At 40.8% G+C, this 19758-nt stretch overlaps 1 protein-coding gene across 2 annotated transcripts in view; it reads right to left on the reverse strand.

The window, feature by feature from the left end:
- The window catches only part of CFAP54 (cilia and flagella associated protein 54), a 538848-nt gene that overhangs the window by 161642 nt on the left and 357448 nt on the right, over positions 1-19758 (reverse strand). For both annotated transcript variants that reach the window (XM_077472059.1, XM_077472058.1), the window contains exons 43-44: positions 18795-18882; positions 2938-3135 (exon numbers count right to left, since the gene is read on the reverse strand). In XM_077472059.1, the coding sequence (XP_077328185.1) occupies positions 2938-3135; positions 18795-18882 (286 nt within the window). The remainder of the gene's footprint in view (positions 1-2937; positions 3136-18794; positions 18883-19758) is intronic.

Consider the following 19758-nt stretch of genomic DNA (forward strand, 5'->3'; position numbering starts at 1 on the left):
CATGCGTGATTTTTTTGGGCATCCGAATTGCATACAGACGAACGCATTTTCAGATAGGAACTTTTTCTGACCAAAAAATAGAGAACCTGCTCTCAATCTTTTGCTGGCTGGAAGCAAAAGTCCGATGGAGCATACACACGGTCGGAATTTCTGACCAAAAGCTCACATCCGACTTTTGCTGACAGAATTTCTCATCGTGTGTATGGGGCATAAGGTGCTCTCATTGTTGCACATTTGCCTCCCTCGTGTGCAATGCAGGGTTAATAGCCTGCACTGTACCCGATGAGCTTGAAGGACCATCCACACTCTACTCACAGCCCAGACCTTCAGGTAGAAGAGAACGTCGCTGGAGCTTAGCAGACTGAGGGATAGAATAACTAATACATCTTATCTCTACACCCCTAAACTAAACAAGCATTTAACATTTGCAGTGCAAGGGTGGCATTGTAAGGGTAGATTTTGCCTAATTCCTGGAGTTCAGCTTTAACCTTGGTTTTGCTGTTCTGCATGATTCAAATTATTCAAACTACTGGGTCTGTGTAATGGACAGGAAATAGGCATTTTCAGAAGTTCAGCAGTGTCATCTCAAGTATTTCTCTCATGACGGTTTACTTCAAATCCTGTGTCTAGGGTGGCATTGGTAATTTAAACTGTTCAGTTGAACAGATAATGACATTCTTGCAGAGAAAAAAAAAGATGGCATTACAAAGACAATGCTGGAGTGAAAACTCCCTTGTGGGTTTACAAATTCAGAAAGACATAAGTTCATACAAAAATAGATCTCTGGTTGGCACCAATGAAATAACAGAAAGCCTGCCGGACTGTGAACACAAATCTATCCCAACTTTTGTCCTGCAAGGGCATCATCATAGCTACAGCAAACAAGACGATTGCTATGAGGCCCAGAAACACTGGACATACAGTGAATTATACAGGTAACAATACATCTGAAAAAAAATTCAAGCATATGTATATTTAAAAAATCTATATGATTTCTATAAATGTAATTACCTGTCACTAGAAGAATCACCTTGGCGATAGCGATAAGTAAATCAGGGGTCCCTTTTTTGTTATGAAGCCCCATTGTTTTTGTATTACTATTTTGATAAGGGTCAATTATTTTGTCCCATGTTTGTAACTTCCACTGTACACGCTAACTATAAACCGCTATAAAGCTTTTTCTCATTTTCTTCAATAATGAAAGAAATCTTTGCTTTTCTATTCAATAGATTTTGAGACATTCAGTGCATTTTAAATTTCCAGAAAATAAAGGTAGTATTATTGTGTGTAAGCTGGCAAATAGAAAACAATATTTTTAAATTGTATCCCAATCTGTCTTGCTCAATGTGTACTTGCTCAATATAAGTTCCTGCACATTAGCATTAAGTCTGGGAAAGGACAGCAGGCCTTTGTTACATTCTTCTTTGTTGCAAATCTAGTGAAAATAAAGCTTGCTGATTGAAAAAGACAGCACAGAGAGGACCTTATCAGGTAGCTGCTGCTTCCTAAAATGTATCCACAACTAAACCAAAAATGTAATATATTGCAGATAACTAGCACTTAATAAAGTGGCTGCATTTGTTTTGTTTTTTTTCATTGTTTCATTGTTTTAATTTTCACCTGGTAAGCCCACAAACTACACACTGTCCCTGACTGGCTGTATTACTTATCCACTGTATCTATAAAGGGAGCCATGGTTGTCGCCCTAAAGCCTAGTACACACTATTCGTTTTTGTTCAACTCAGTGGCGTGAAGAAAAAAAAATGAAGAGCTCGGGAGGAGCCACTGTGTTAACAAGTTGCATACTCTGGGCGTAGTAGACACGCCCAAAAACATCTCATCATTCTACACAGGGCGTGTCTAGTACGTCCAGTCCTTTTGACCTGTTGCCAAGATCCTTCCCTGACCCAGTACCTGGCAATTCAGCTCTGAACAATCACAGCTGCATTGCCAAGTACACAGAGAAGGTCAGCACCAGGAGCTGTAAAAAAAAAAAAAAGAAGTCTGGCAAAGTTTAACAACAACATTGAAGAAACATTGAATAATTTGAATCTCTATTATTCTGATTGTCTCTGGTGTCCACTCGGCTCCTAAGGCTTCCTCTGCCCTATCTCCTCTTCTGCAAAGCATTAGGCATCCAATAGAATTGCCTAATGCTTTGGCCAATTGAGATACAGGTCTCACTGACTTTCCTCCTTGACTGGCAGGAAGGAACGTTAGTGTGAAAATAGTGAAAATTCATTCACTTCAATAGGGAGGGCAGCGGAGGTGTTGGGGAGGGCGGCGCCCGTGTGCCCAGAATGCACAGGCCGCCACTGTAAACTATCCAATAAAAAACAGCCTCAGGCAGCTGCTCAGTGTAAGCATTTCTGACCAAGATTCCCTTTTTATCAATGTGCACTAAAATAAAGCAACACTTGGAAGCAAATTTATAAAGCGGTGGTATGGCCCAACTATAGCCTACCACTTCTTTTATATTATTATTATTATTATTATTATTATTATTATTATGAAAGAGACAAAAAAATGCTGGGGGTGGAGGAAACATTACTGTTTTTTCAAAATTGGCCCCTTAAGGTACATGTTATACTTGTAGTAGAATGTTATACTTCTTTCTATATATACTCTGTCCTCTGTGTGTATATGTTTAGAACGACAAGTGCCGAAATATATTGTATACAAAATATGTCTTCTACTATCTAAATCTTCACATTGAAAAGCCTATTGTTTTCTCAGACAGAACATATGCATAAACCAAGTATACAAAAAGCTTTCGGCTAACTGAACTGCTGCTGCAGTGAAGTTTTGCGCTTCCTGTACTGTAATAGTTTATTTCTAAAGCATGTACCAGGAGAAGCTTTTATTGATCCCCTCTGGGCACTAAAAATTATGTGATAAATAAAAGTAAATCAAGAAATTTTTTTCTTCAATACTTACCGAGACATTTTAGAAGCAATGACAGCAGCCAGCAAACAACCCCAAATTCCCGCTTGGGATAAAAATCTCTTACTGTAATCTTTAGATCTTTTGCTGCTTATGCTGTCTGGGGAGCCATCAAGCTCTTGCCATGAATTAAGAGCATCAGACATGTTGAGCGTTTCATCAAGGGCTTGACACCAGCATTTGAAAGCAGCTCTGTAACATATAAAATGCATCAAAATATGACACTATAGGGGAAATTTAGTGTGTGTACGTGGCAAAACATCATCAAAAGCTTAACCTTTTCAGTTCTAAACCAATATAATAAACAACATATAAAGAATGGATGTGTTTTGGATATAAAGAGACATGGAGTTTTATCCAAAGAGTAATGCACACAAATGTGTGAGATATTACTCTTACTGAATACATAAGTTGTATGAGGAATACATATGGGTGTTTAATATTATGGAAATGTTAACCTTAAAGTCCAGAATGACTTGAAATTAATTAAACTAAAAAAAAAAGAAAATTTGTACAGTGCATTGTGCATCAATTTCCATACTCCTCAGTCTTGTCAAAGTCCCCGTCCCCATGCCTTCTATGATGCCAAGCTAAATTCTTGCCTTGGGATTGGGCATTTTTCACTTTTTTCTTGGGCAATAATCCCCTCATCACCCTGCAAGTTCTCTTGCCTCTAAAGCCTATAAAAGAGGACCTGGCAGGTGAACATGTTGCCTCCACCAATAGGAAGTGTCTATGTAACATAGGTAGTGATGTGATGTGAACACTCAAAAAAGGACCTCAGGGAGCATACAGAAGAGAGAAGGACTTTCACATGAGTGTGGTTTCAGGTTGCTGGTGCGGGGGAGGGGGAGGTGTTGCTGATATCTGGGAATTGGACTTTAGAGTAATTTTTCATGTGTATCTAACCTTGCTGAAAGCTCACTCTATTTCAAATGTTCAAAATTCATAGATATAATTCAAATGAAAGCAAGTCAGCATACATGAATATATGCCAAACAAGTCACCCAAAGGTGGATAATGTGTAGGAATTGGAAGAAATTTACTTTTCAGGCATACTGTACTTATTTGTTTAAAAAATGTATAATGTTTATTTATTACAAATCATTCATGAAAAAGACTAGGACAAGAATAAAAACATTTACATAAGTGAATATGATTTTAAAAAATTGTTTCAGTGACCATCCAGACAGTTCGGAGTTCAAACTGACCCTGCATGGATTGGGTTGGTAGGTTGACAAAAGTTCTTATGGCTTGATAAATGAGCCCCTAAAGAATAACAGATGTATATACATATGGGATTATCTAAACATTTGTCATACAATGATTGTATATAGGGGTTGATAAAACCAAACCAGAATAGATCAATTCTGTTTCAATGCTCAAAAGGTACAATCAAGAATTGCTTGACTAGTTTTGCACTCTGGATGCGCTTCTTCTGGAGCTATATGAATATATATGTAAAGAAGAAAGTGTATAAATTTGTCACTGAGGTGAGGCAGGCAAGTAATACAGGAACGTCCCACAGGGTGCCCGGTCACTATAAAGCAGCTACGAATGATGATAATAATAAAGCATGTAGTATTGGGTAAATAAAATCCTTTTCGGTTTGCAAAGAAGGTGGGTAGTCGCTTACAGAAATTTTCCTGAAGGATGTTTCACTGAGCATGTGCACATAAATATATGCTGGAGCTCGTTAGGGCACTTGAAAATTGCAGAACCAGGAAAGGTGTAAAATAAACATAAACTTGGAAATGTCCATATGCATCAAAGGGAGCTAGCTGAATGCTAGATCAAATACCATCTATGGCTCAGTGTACATGGCCCATAACGCGTGTCCTAGAGCTCCGGGATCCCAAGAGATGACTAGGTCCTGCCTCAGGCCATGGATGGTGTTTGGTCTAGCATTCAGCTAGCTCCCTTTGATGCATATGGACATTTCCAAGTTTTTGTTTATTTTAGCCCTTTCCTGGTTCCGCAATTTTTAAGTGCCCTAACGAGCCCCAGCATATATGTATATGCACATGCTCAGTGAAACATCCTTCAGGAAAATTTATGTGACTACCCACCTTCTTCACAAACCGAAAAGGGTCTTATTTACCCAATACTACATGCTTAATTATTATAATTTGTAGCTGCTTTATAGTGATCGGGCACCCCCTGTGAAGTTCCTGTGTTACCTGCCTGCCTCAACTCAGTGACGAATTTATACCTTTTCTACTTTACATATATTTTCATATAGCACAAAACTATTCAAGCAAATCTTGATTGTACCTTTTGAACATTGAGCAGAATTGATCTATTCTGGTTTGGCTTTATCAACCCCTTTATATACTATCATTGTATGACAAATGATTAGATCATCCCATATGCATATACATGTCTTATTCTTAACCGGTTCCCGACCAGCGCACGCCGATGTACGTCGGCAGAATGACACGGGCAGGCATATTGGCGTACAGGTATGTCCAATCTTCAATGCCGCCCTGCCATCACGAGCGCGCCACCGGCGGCGCACTCGCGTGCCGGTCAGGACCCCCGTGAGTCCAGTCACGGGTCCCGCGGACTCGATCGCCGCGGGCATACCCGCGATCGTCTCACGGGACGGCTGAATGGAGAAATGCCGTTGTAAACAGCATTTCTCCATTCTGCCTAGCAACTAGTGATGCTGATCTCTGCTTCATGTGATTGGAGCAGAGATCAGTGTTCACTAAATGAAAGCTCAACCCCCCACAGTTAGTAACACACCCCTAGGAACACTTAACCCCTACACTGCCACCCACTGGATAACCCCTTCACTGCTAGTGTCATTTACACAGGAATCACTGCATTTATATAGCAGTGATTGCTGTATAACTGACAATGGTCCCAAAAATGTGTAAAAAATGTCCGATGTGTCCACCATAATGTCGCATTCACAATAAAAATCGCTGATCGCCACCATTACTAGTTAAAAAAAAAAAAACAATTATTAATAAAAATGCCATAAAACTATCCTTATTTTGTAAACGCTATAACTTTTGCGTAAACCAATCAATAATCGCTTATTGTGATTTTTTTTACCAAAATTATGTAGAAGAATACGTATCGGCCTAAACTGAGGGAAAAAATTTTTTTTTATATATTTTTGGGGGATATTTATTATAACAAAAAGTATAAAATAATGCGTTTTTTTCAAAATTGTCGCTCTATTTTTGTTTATAGCGTAAAAAATAAAAACCGCAGGGGTGATCAAATACCACCAAAAGAAAGCTCTATTTGTGGGAAAAAAAGGTTATCAATTTTGTTTGGGAGCCACGTCGCACGACCTCACAATTGTCAGTTAAAGCGACGCAGTGCCGAATCGCAAAAAGTGGTCTGGTCTTTGACCAGCAAAATGGTCCGGTCTGTAAGTGGTTAAGGAGCTCATTTGTGAAGCCAAATAACTTTTTGTCACCCTACCAACCCAGTCTATGGAGGGTCAGTTTAAACTCTGGACTGTCTGGTTGGTAACTGACACATGTTTTTAAAATCACATTCACATACGTAAATGTTTTTATTCTTGTCCTAGTCTTTTTCATGAATGATTTGTAATAAATAAACATTATTAATTCTTTTAACAAATAAGTACAGTATGCCTGAAAAGTAAATTTCTTCCAATTCCTACATATATCTATTCTAGGACTTGGAATAGTGTATCATTAATTGTGCTTTTCACAGTGCCACCCTGTGGTGACAACACTCATATACCTTTATGTTTTGCAGGTGGATAATAACTCATATCTATAAATTATTCAAATAACACTGCAGACAAAATCTATGTAAGAAAGATAAAGTTCATAAATGCTTGGCACTCATGATTGACCGAGGTAGGTCATAGACGTCTGTCTTTGTAACAAGAGAAATCATACTTATCCAGCATGTTTGGGGTTGGTCCTAGTGTTGCTCACCCAATAGAAATGTAGCATCCTGGGGTTTAGTCAGGGAGCTCCTCACAAATTTACTTGCCTGGGGTAGTTATCTTGATTGATTGATACAGATCTATTGATTTCTCCCTATGTTTGGCCTGGTTGCACTTTTCTCTTCTACCACCGGGCCGGGTACTTGGTGGTACTAGACAGAAAGGCAATCCAAGACCAGGTTATGAGTATATGGGTGTCTCAGCCAATGGGGTTTTCTTGGATCCCTTGGCCTGCTGGGAGAACCTATATATTCAGGTGAGGTCAGGTGATCTATGTTCTGTGCCATCTGGACAGCTGTCTGGGTGGATGTGTGTCAAATGCCCCAGATTGGGCTTATCCCGGGGGCATCTGGCTGCCAGGCTGTATGAGAGGCCTATACAGAAGTAAGAGGGCAGTGCAGGGTTGGAACTGCGGCTTGCAGTCCAACCAAAAGTGACAATTCTGTCGGACAGAGAATATGTCAGTGGTCAGAGATAGAAGGGAAGCTGACGACACAAGGGGACCAACCACCTTTACTGGGGACCACAGTGAGTAACTGAAGCAAGTACCGGAACCACATTCTCACCGAACGGGCACGGGGAGAATCAGGAAACTTCAAGCGGTGATCAAGTCAGGGACCCAACCCATGGAGGAGACACTTGCAGAGCAGCCTTGTGAGTCAAGCCAGGGACCTCATCAGTTAGCAGGGGTGAAGCTTGAGAAGTATCTGGAGTGCCAAGCTAGGGACCCAACAGAGAAGCAGGGGTGACGTTTGAGGGAGATACCACCACCAACCTTAGAGGAGCTCAAAGGATTCAGAGTCAGTGAATCAGTGGGTCTAGTAAGAGACCGGGAGCTCAGTGTTGAAGAACTACAAGAGAAAGTTGCAGTGAAGCTGAAAGGACTGTTGTGTTTGAGTTAGGAACTGTTAAAGTCTGTTACCATAAGAGACAGCATTCCTGCATGTGCAGATGTGGCGCTTGCTGGGGCCTTTCCCTGCATGGCTGTCTTCATATTGAAGTCTGCCAATTGAATCTATAACTACTTTAAGGTGTTTTGGCCCTATCCCTCTTTCCCCCAAAAATACAAAAAGTACTGTCAAAAGAAATAAAACCTCTTTTACATCCAAGAAGTGTCTGGCGTCCAATGACTTTCACCATCTTTGCACCCACTATGCCTCACAACCCACTACATATTGAAGGATGTCAGCTATCCTTGGCCTTGGAGGACCTCATTGAACTGGACAAGGCCGAGACCTTGCTACAAAGATATATTCCAACATTATTAAAGATGAAGATAGAATCCAGGAGCACTCTGTGCATCAAATCCTCCTTTTTTCAGCACATCAAAGACTAAAAAACAATTAAAACACTCCAGCTTTTTAAATTGTTGCTAGCCTTTTTTTTGCAATAAAGAGTATTCCATTGCTGGAGTGCTCCTGGATTCCATCTTCATTTCAGAAGTAAAAGCAACTATGTAAACATTTACCCACTGTATTGTACCGGTACTGTAATTAAAAATTTCAGGCATTCTCAGACTTTAAGCACTTCCCGACCAGCGCACGACGATGTACGTCGACAGAATGGCACGGGCAGGCATATTGGCGTACAGGTACGTCCAATATTCAATGCCGCCCTGCCATCGGGAGCGCGCCGCCGGCGGCGCGCTCCCGCGCTGGTCGGGACCTCCGTGAGTCCGGTCGCGGGACCCGCGGACTCGATCGCCGCGGGCATCCCCGCGATCGTCTCACGGAGCGGCCGAATGGAGGAAATGCTGTGTAAACAACATTTCTCCATTCTGCCTAGCAACTAGTGACGCTGATCTCTGCTCCATGTGATTGGAGCAGAGATCAGTGTTCACTAAATGAAAGCCCAACCCCCCCACAGTTAGTAACACACCCCTAGGAACACTTAACCCCTACACTGCCACCCACTGGTTAACCCCCTTCACTGCCAGTGTCATTTACACAGGAATCACTGCATTTATATAGCAGTGATTACTGTATAAATGACAATGGTCCCAAAAATGTGTCAAAAATGTCCGATGGGTCCCCCACAATGTCGCAGTCACAATAAAAATCGCTGATCGCCGCCATTACTAGTAAAAAAAATAATAATAAAAAATGAATAATAAAAATGCTATAAAACTATCCCTATTTTGTAAACGCTATAACTTTTGCGCAAACCAATAAATAATCGCTTATTGTCATTTTTTTTACCAAAAATATGTAGAAGAATACGCATCGGCCTAAACTGAGGGAAAAAAATGTTTCTTTATATATTTTTGGGGGATATTTATTATAACAAAAAGTAAAAAATAATGCGTTTTTTTCAAAATTGTCGCTCTATTTTTGGTTATAGCGCAAAAAATAAAAACTGCAGGGGTGATCAAATACCACCAAAAGAAAGCTCTATTTGTGGGAAAAAAAGGACGTCAATTTTGTTTTGGAGCCACGTCGCACGACTGCGCAATTGTTAGTTAAAGCGACGCAGTGCCGAATCGCAAAAAGGGGTCTGGTCTTTGACCAGCAAATTGGTCCGGTCTGCAAGTGGTTAAGGACCCATTCACACCAGAACGTGGTGCAGGAAACCCACGTTCTGTCCAAGTTTCATGCACAGAGATCAGAACGCACTGGGCAGTGCTTTTCTGAGCGATTCCAGTGTGAAGCAGGTACTACAAGCATGGGTTTCAAAATCTGCAACAGGTTCAGAAGGTTTTAAAAGCTAAACTATTTTTACCATACAGGACAAAACCACAGGTTACATTTTAATGCCAACCTCCAGAGACTCACAGATAGTTACTACCTACCTTTCACCCCCCCCCCCCCCCACTCCCCCGTTACATTCAGCTGCTGGGTGCAAACAAAAGGCCTTTATTAAGTATGAGTAAAGAGAGTCGTATCCTCTGAACTGAATGATCCCAGAAACTGATGTCAAATGCAAATGGAATGCAAGAAAGTTGTATTTGCCTATCAGCACAAGCCCCAAGACTGCTGGCACAGTGCTAAATACCGGCAAAACTGTGCTTGCATATGCTCCAAAATGTCCTGGAAAAATCGAAATATATAAATGAAAACTGCAGATGACCTTGAAATAATGAAACTAAAATCAGCTCATTTCAGTTGTCTTACTATTACAAATGACCGCACTTAGTATGGAACAAATACCACAATGTAATATTCCAATGAGAAGCAAACAAACTAAAAAAAAAAAAATCTTGTAGATTAACCTGCTGGATATAGTAAATGACAATGACAGTCACAACTGGAAGCACTAGATAAATATGACAGCAACAATGGAGAACATCTTTGTTGATGAATATCAAATGCAAAGCAGATTATGAGCTAATAGATGACAAATTAATTGTCTTGTCAAAAGAGAGTTCCTATAGCAAAGCCCCAATGTAATATTTAGTTAGCTGTGAAAAAAAGAAGCCAGCATCTGAACATTGTATATACTTGAATTATGTGGCAGAAAAAATGTGACTGCCTAGGGCAGTATAGTAAGCGAATGTAATCAGAATCATATTCATGGAATTGTTCTGTTGATGCAAAGATTGCATGATTAATTGATTGATTAAATACCTTAAATCCCTTTTCACATGAATGATCCAATCAAGTCGGCTTGTCAGTTCTTTTCAGGAGGACTTGATTGGAAGTTCCATGTAAAGCAGCCCATAGATGACTCTTTTTTTTTCCGTTCAATCAGTGAGTCCAATGATAAAAGAAAATGACTTGATTTCCCCATCCACACACTCAGTGGGGATGGGGGAATCCTGCAACTGAGCCTTTGTATTATGACAGCAGGGAGATTTCCTCTCCGCCAGAATACACTGATCGGCACTGCCGCTACAGCCTGCAGCACCAATCGAGCTGCAGAAACCCTGCTTTGATTCATGAACTTGAACTTTGATTCATGTATGGCCAGCTTAAGTCTATGGGCATGATGATGTAAACTTACCTTCTAGCTTGTCTAGGTCCAAAAAATGATGGAAAAGGTCTGCATCCCTTTCCATTTTTTCTGACCTAAATGTGTCAGATCAGAGGCAGTCTGATGTAAAAGGATGCATTCATCTTATATGGGTCTGGATTTCTTTTGTTAAATGGAGGTAAATACTGAATGGACCGTCCTATTCTGCTTCACTTCAGGAGGGGAATTTTTCACAAATCCCCTACTCAACACATCAGGCAATGAGTGTGTGAAAGGAGCCTGAAGATTATTTTTTACCAATTAACATAAGAATTTTAATATTTAATATTACGGCGCTATTGTCACAAAATCCTCATTTAGAGTTACTGTAAAGCAGAGCAAATCTTTATAAAAAAAATAGATAGTGTCTGCATTTTACCATTTCCTAATAAACTCAGAATAAAAGGAGTTGGTTCCAGTTTTAGGAAAATTTGTGTGTATTAAGCAATACATTTCACTCATTCATGGATCAGGGACTAATTGGAGTACGTTTATGGAATCAATTACTGGTAGTTAATGTATGGGTTTCAGAACCAACAAGTCAGATATAGCCTGCCCTATTTCCCAGCTGGAGGATATCCTGCATCCAGCCGTACTGTTCTTTGTTTGCCCCCTTCATTCATATCAGATCTTTCAGTCATAGAGGCACAGCATCACATGTGGGTGTTACCTGGAGTGGTCTCCATACTAATGCAACCTTGCCTAGGAAGATTGCCAAAATGGCTAGGCATTCTAATTTTGGCAAAACTCCCCCCAAATGCCAGCCCATTGCCTGCATCAGGAATGAGGGCTCTTGGGATTAGTAATGAGGTAGGGTGCTGTGATGATTTTAGGAAACTATGAACAGCACTCAGCCAGCCACCAGCCACAATCTGCATGCATTGTATATATATATATATATATATATATATATATATATACAGTGGCGGCCCGTCCATAGGGGGCGCCTGGGCGCCGCCCCCCCCCCCAGTCACCAAAGAAAAAAAATGAAAAAAAAATGAAAAAAAAATTTTTTTTTTTAAAACTGGCCCTTTAAAAAAAAAAAAAAAAAAATTTTAAAAAAGGTCCTTAAGTGCACTGTGTCCGGGCGCCACGTCAATGCAATCATGAGATTGCAGACGTGGAGCTTCATTTGCGGGATTTTAACCCGCCTTGTGGCGCAAATGAAAGTGCCAATTCGCTTCCGCCCGTAGAATCACTATGGGCGGGAGCATTGTTGTTTAATTTAGAGGTTACTTCCGGGTTTTACGAAAACCGGAAGTGACCTCACAGCTCCATTCTTTGCATGGCCCGAGCGGAGCTGGAAGCAAGGTAAGTGCCTTGCAGCCCTGAGGCTTTTTGTTAGTACTGTGTACTGAGGAACATTTGCCAGCTCAGCTGCCTAGCTGATGTGTAATTGTAGTGCCTTAGTTTACTGCCCTTGCATTCTTGTCTGGCCCTGCTAATTATGCCTTCAATTCTTATACTTCTTTACGAAGCTGTCCTCACTCCCACCAGGAGAATTTTATTGTGGAGATTCCTGTCCAAGTGAGTGTTTTGCCTGTAAGCCTGCTTGTGTGGAAAGATCACATTTTTATGTCACCCGAGGATTACTCTTACTTTTCATCTATTCAGCTGTTGGTGAAACCAGATTAGATCCCCCCCCCCCCCCTTTTCACTACACATTCCAAAAAATTGAATGCAAGTGTGATTAACCCTCCTGCATTTACTCCACTGAATTTTGCTCACAAATCGGCTGATATCATCAGAACTCTGTATGTCACTCTGCTCACCCCCCTTCAGGTAGACTGCTCCGGATACAGTAACTCATGGCATGGCAGCTGCCAGCTACTTTGTTGGACTCTGTGATAAGATGGGGAAGCTTCACAGCAACAGGTTGTTTTAAAATGTGGAAAACTCAAAACGGACATTCAGGCTGGGAAGAAGTGTGTTCTGTGTATGTGTGTGTATTGTATGTACTGTGTGTGTATTGTATGTATTGGGTGTTCTGTGTGTGTGTGTGTGTGTGTGTGTGTGTATTCTATGTACTGTGTGTGTTCTGTGTATGTACTGTGTGTATATTATGTACTGTATATGTATTGTGTGTTCTGTGTGTGTGTATTGTATGTACTGTGTGTGTGTTGTATGTACTGTGTGTTCTGTGTGTGTGTATCGTATGTAGTGTGTGTTCTGTGTATGTATTGTGTGTACTGTGCGTCCTGTGTGTGTTCTGTGTATGTATTGTATGTACTGTGTGGTGTGTGTGTGTGTGTGTGTGTGTGTGTAATGTACTATGTGTGTTCTGTGTATGTACTGTGTGTGTATTGTATGTACTGTATGTACTGTGTGTTCTGTGTGTGTGTATCATATGTATTGTATGTGCTGTGTATTCTGTGTATGTATTGTGTGTGTTCTGTGTATGTATTGTATGTACTGTGTGTGTACTGTATGTACTGTATGTTCTGTATGTACTGTGTGTTCTGTGTGTGTGTGTATCGTATGTATTGTATGTACTGTGTGTTTCGTGTATGTATTGTGTGTACTGTGCGTCCTGTGTGTGTTCTGTGTATGTATTGTATGTACTGTGTGTGTATTGTATGTTCTGTATGTACTGTGTGTTCTGTGTATGCACTGTGCGTTCTGTGAATATACCGTGTGTATTGTATGTGTTGTGTATGTACTGTGTGTATTGTATCTGTCGTGTATGTACTGTGTGTTCTCTGTATGCATTGTGTGCTCTGTATGTACTGTGCGCTCTGTGTATGTGTTCGGGTATTAGGAGCCATGACAGCAGAGAATGGGTAGATAGGGACCTGGAGGGGTTTGCGCCCCCCCCCCCCAACATTTTTTATCACCAGCCGCCACTGTATATATATATATATATATATATATATATATATATATATAAATATACAAACACACACATATTTATAGACGCACATTAAGGAAAACATATCCATAGCAGTAAATGGCCCACTCAAATAACTACTATGTGTCTAAATTGTGGAAATACAGCCCAACATTTAGAACATCAAAGGGCTCACAAATTGGAGTGATTTGTCTAGATAAGGGTCATTTTAAAAAGGGTTTACGCTAGTCTAACAGTGGATCTTAAAATGTTTCCTTTTGGATTTTTTAAATAATAGTAGGAATGTTTTCAACAAATCAAGCAAGGTTGTAACTACAATCCATTATACCATTTATATTCAATCACATAACAATAAAACACACACAGCGAGAGAAAAGAAGCTGCGGTTTTCTTCCCATGTACTTAAGCTGGCTGCCCTCACACTTTTAACACAATTTTGTTTAACAAACATTTACAGAGTGTGATTATATAAATTAATTTCCAATGCAATGTAAAGCTGTAATGGATTATAGCTTTTATCTGTCAGCTTGATAACTAAATTGCTATAATAAATATGGTACATTCCAAAGAATGTCATTTTTCACACTCTAATGTAAGAAGATAAACAGCTATACCAAGGGAAAACTGACAAGAAAGTTAACCCATTGTGAGGCATTACAAGTTGATATTGTGTATTATAGCCTTTTCGTTTCAATGTGTTTGCTTGACTGTAAGCAAATAATGCAGCAAATACTGCACCACAATAGTAGGAGAACTTTTTTTAAAAAGGGTGGAACTTAGAAAAATACTGTAGTGCCATATAGTAAATATACTGACTAGCGATAAACAGGAAACACTAGCCTGGTCCAATATAAAGACTGGTGGGGGTTGAACCAATACAGGTCCACGTTATTGCACACTTCCCCAGCAACATATAGTTGCCTTCCTTTTACCTGCACCACTCCAACTTTGTTCAGATACATGGACTGAAAAAGAGTCCTGTATAAGCTAAAAGTCTCAAGCTTACACAAGGCTACGGACTCCCATGTAACAGCACTGAAATGCCAAATGCTGTCACTTGGACCTCTCTATACACAGAAGTACTGCAAATTTACTTCAGTTTTGGTGCCATACAGAGCATTGGGGGAGCAAAGAAACACTAGGCACAGTACATACTACTGGGGATGGGATGGGGGGGGGGGGAGGTAATGCAAACCTTTTGCTTTACCCTGACAGGACAAAGTACCAGTGTGCTTTGAAGATCAATTCTAGGCAAATGTTTTTTTTTGTTTGTTTTTTTGCATACAGCTGGAGAAGTTAGAACATCTTTCAAGTTTTTATTGCTATTTTGGACCCTTGAGGAGACTTCACTTCTGGTTCTGCCTGACACCCTTACCCGAAAAGGTAGGGAGCAAAGATTTTCTCAAAGTGCACAGAGATAGCAATAAACTGAGAGAGATTTCAACCCTTAAAAAATATAGGCAGAAACGCTGAAGAAATCTCCCCAACAAGCATACAGACAAATGTTAGATCCAGTGGCATAGCGTGAGGGTCAGCCGGTGTGGTCGTCCCAGGCGCAACATTTCAAGGGGCACAGAAATTAGTCCCGTGCTATCCTGAATGTGCTGGGTGACCAGGTTTCAATCCACCTGAACCTGGTTACCCATAGCATGGATATCTTCAGTCTAACCGTCCTGTCCCAGTGCCGGGTGCTCTGCTATCAATGCACCGCAGCACTGGTGAGCAATCACTGAAGTCCAGATGCGCTGGGTGCAAGCCACGGCTCGCCGACGATGATCACCAATGAGAAAGAATAAAAAGGCTGCACACCAACAGGAACAATCCAACGTTACCTATTCCAAAAAAAGTCAAATAAGAGCCACCAAGACAATGACACAGGACCTTCTTCCTCGAGAATTCCAATCCTGTCAGTGCACCACAGCAGTGCCTGCCTGTACTCTCTCTGCATTTTACTTGACTCTCTTGCTTAACCCCCCCCCCCCCCATTGCACAGTGGGAGGAAAATAATGTTACATTAGAACTGCTCCACCTCCCAGTTCTGCCCCCAAATTCTGGCTCCCACACTTCCTGCGTTGCAGCCGCTCCTGCCAATAAGGAAAGCTATTTTGGCTCTTTAGGGACAGGAGGCACTGATATGAGGAAACTCAACCTAATTGTTCCTGTAAGTGGGATGTAATGGAGGTCGTTAAGGGATGGGAGCTGCTAATGTAAAAGGACACTAACTGGCTGTTGATCTAATGGATTGTGAACAACCATTAAACCAGCAGTCAGCATCCCCCAGAGACCCCCCAACAGAGCAGAGTCCTCTTATATCAGCACTCCACCTTAGAGATCCCCCATTAGATCAGAGTTCCCTTATATCAGCACCCCACCCCCTTAGAGCCACCCATAAGTGTTGGGGTGCTGATATAAGGGGACTCTAATCTAATGGGTGTCTCTATGGGGGTCTGCTGTATTATGAAGAGGTGGGAGTGACAACTAGTGTTGCCAACTGTCCGAAATTCATCCATGCTGTGCTCTCCATACATCTTTGATGTATGAAGAGCACAGCATGGCTCTGAACATGACTATACATACTTTTCCCACTCGTAGCTATATTATTCAAGCATTGATTCCTTCCTGGTGGATAAATAGACCCTTCAATACATCATGAAATTTGACATTAGTCTCATTTCATGGTCTGATCATGCCCCTATTTCAACCACTCTAAGCGACCTACGACTTGGACCATCGAGACTATGGAGGCTAGACCCCTCTTTGTTAGAAGACCCTAGAGTCCAACGGGAAATAGAGACCAAGCACCAATCTTTCTTTGCCAATATAACGGAAGACAGTGAAAATACTGACCACTACTGACGATTTCATAGAAGGCAGCAATTTTCTCAAGTGGAATCTTTGCCTGCGGGGACTGTCCACCTTCGGATCTTCCATTGGATTTATATGGGCTTTTTATCACATTTTTTATGTTTTATTGAGCCCTGATATGCGCTGCACTCCTCTGTATATCATTAATTTAGACGTTATTAAAGCCCACTTGCAATGTAAAAAAGTTACCAATAAAGCCAGGGTGCCTCCAAACATAACATGTCTAATATTTTACAGTTATTGTTGCTTTTACAGCTTCTTCCAGCTACAGAAAGATATTCCCATGCTTAGCAAGAGGCTACAGCTAAAGAATGCATGCTGTGTAACAGCAGTGGTCTGAATGAAGTGGTCTGACACCCCTGCCGTGTTGCAACTACAGCTTTGCAATCATTCACGGTCACTCTCTCTGCTGACTGAAGCCTGTCAGAATATTATGACCAGAAAATGGCATTTACAAAATATAGATTGTGACCCTGTTATTTCTTCACTATTAAAAATGCCTACCATGCTCACAAATTGGTCAGAAAATATTACAAACCTATGAGTCTGGAAGCCTACTGTAACTGACACACGAATCATTATGTTGTTTACTCGATCAGTGTAATATTGATGGGGAGACATCTAAGCCTGTATGAAAGCTATGACCCCCCCTCCCAATAACAGAGGTCTGGTAGTGGCTGCTACCTCTGTTCATGGTGCTTTTCCACTTTTCCTGTACTTGTTCATAAAATATTCTATTAGCATTAGATACGACCAAATATGATATTCCACGATTATTTTCCACTTGCTAGCAGAGTAAATTATAGCATACAATTTGCAAACTGAAAACACATACAGTATTACATTACACCTAACAAACTCATGCTGAAGAAAATCTATAAAATATATGGGACCCCTTAAACAACCCATTTAGTATATTATGCATACCTTTTTTTTTCTTTTTGTTTTATAAGTGATCTTATGATCTCTGTTTTTAGCTGCATAAGGGGCTTAGAGAGCTGGGGATGGAGGCTGAAGGGGGTGTGTTAGCAGGAGGCAGAGAAACAGCAGTACACTGATTTCCCAGTGAGTGTTAGCATAAATCTGGAGGACAGACATGCTGTGCTCCCATGTGGAATACAAAGAAGAAAACTAACCACTCTAGGATTGCTAGGCTTTCATGCCCTGGTGCGGTCAATTTCTAATAGAACAGCAGGGGAACTGGCAGGATCACCAGAGAATTTTACATATAGGAAGCAATGCAAAATAATAGGATACATTTAATACAAGCACATGATACAACATACACATATTAGGAATAAGACATTTGGGGTAACATACACTTTAAAAAAAGTATCCAAAATTAGCTAGGGGTTATTAACACTAGACCTCATCTTCTTCTTCTTATGTTTTTACAGGAAAATGTCAAAGTATTCAATAATGACTTGTCAAACACATTGTCTTAGATTACAAAAAATAGTACAAATCAGTGGCGGCCCATCCATTAGGGGTGCAGGGGCGCCGCACCCTAATCCATGCGCCTGGCCCCTAATCTACATGCAGGGTGCCGAACGCATGGATTTCAATCGTTTTTTTCTTTTTAATCACATGATTAGAGCCTGAAGGCTCTAACTGGCTTCAAAAAAGGGTGGGCTCAGGGAGCCCACCTAGTTGTGTGACAATAGTGACTTAATGTTCGCTATTGTCTTCCTGATTCTCCTCCCGGCTAATCTGGAAGAGACTCCTGAGACCCGATTGGAGTCTTAGAACTCCCAGCCAGTCGGGTCTCAGGAGGACCCACTTCCTATTCGACTGTGAGGAGAAGCAACATCCACAGCTCTTCCCTGGAACAAGAAGCAGCATCAGCCTCCTAATCGCCACTGTCAATCCCCTATGGGAGGACACTGATCACTGCCGTCCATCCCCCACGTGGGGGGGCAATGATCGTCGATGCCCTCTGTCTACCACGGGAGGGGCAAGTTTGTTTGCTGCCCCCCCCCCAAATATTGAGCACCAGCCGCAACTGGTACAAATCAACCATCAGCTGTGCAGTACTACACAAGGCAACCAGGGCATAAAACTTTGAGCGGGTAAATTTGGAATTATTGTCCAAAGCAACAGGATTGCAAAAGTAATTATGTGGGTACAAGTTTCAAAATGAAACCATTAACCTACTTGGTCATTACTTGCAATCTCTCCTCTTTATTTAATAAGCCAACATTTTTAAGCATACTATACTATATCTGAGACAATAAGTTAAATAAATATTACCTTTTATTCCCTGCATACAGATAGAGATTGCCAAGTTCATGGAGGGCTTGTGCTTTAAGGCTCTGTTGTCTGTCCGAATGGAGGATTTCTGTTTTATAAAGTTAATTACAATTATGAATTTGCAATAATAATGTCATATCTACTGTGTGCAAACAAAAAATGCACAGTTCTGAGAATGACTGTAAATGCTTCATTTGGCCATGGAGACTAGCAAAACTTCACATACAGTTCCTGCACCCAGACCTAAAGATATGATTTTTATTGACTATCAACTGAGTAAGGGCCTTTGTTGATGAGTTTTGGGGTTTTGTTGATGACATAAGTTTGATGTCAGTTTAGGATTCTTCAGAATTCATTGACAGGTGCATTCTACTTGAAGATGGTCTTGTGATCTGGATTTCACCTGCTTGAAGTTTGCTTTGCATTCCCATAGACTTGTATGAGAATGCAAAACCCATCTGAAGCAAACAAAAGCTCTTTAACACAGGCCCTTACTGAGTTTGGTTTAGGTTTGGTTTTATACATTGTACATAGGACATTTTAATTACTCCTGTTTCAGAATAAACAGGGATCCACTGAAATCCACACTCAGCACTAGTAACAATTAGCTCTGATTAAATGTATTATCATGTTAGGGACACTTGTACTCAGACTATGGACATTAAAGTATTTACATAGTCTTAACAAGCAGTAAAGCAGTTTTAAAACAAGCTATCACTAACTTCTCTAGCTCCATGTACTGTAAATTAATTTACCCTCAAAAAACATGGTCGTCCCAGCTTACGTTTATGAGACATTACAGAATGGACCCAGGAGCTTTCTCATCTGTAGAATTCGGCAGACATGCTATCAAGTCAGCATTAGCTTGTTCTAAGCAATAATCTTTTCAAATACATTTCTTTCTATGTATGATCCCACCCGTTTCAGCTAGTTATTTGTCACAGGAATGCTGCCATTGAGGAAA

This window comes from Lithobates pipiens, unplaced genomic scaffold, assembly GCF_037356315.1.
Source record: "Lithobates pipiens isolate NorthernLeopardFrog02 unplaced genomic scaffold, aLitPip1_a1.2 Scaffold_8, whole genome shotgun sequence".
NCBI classification, from domain to species: Eukaryota; Metazoa; Chordata; class Amphibia; order Anura; family Ranidae; genus Lithobates; species Lithobates pipiens.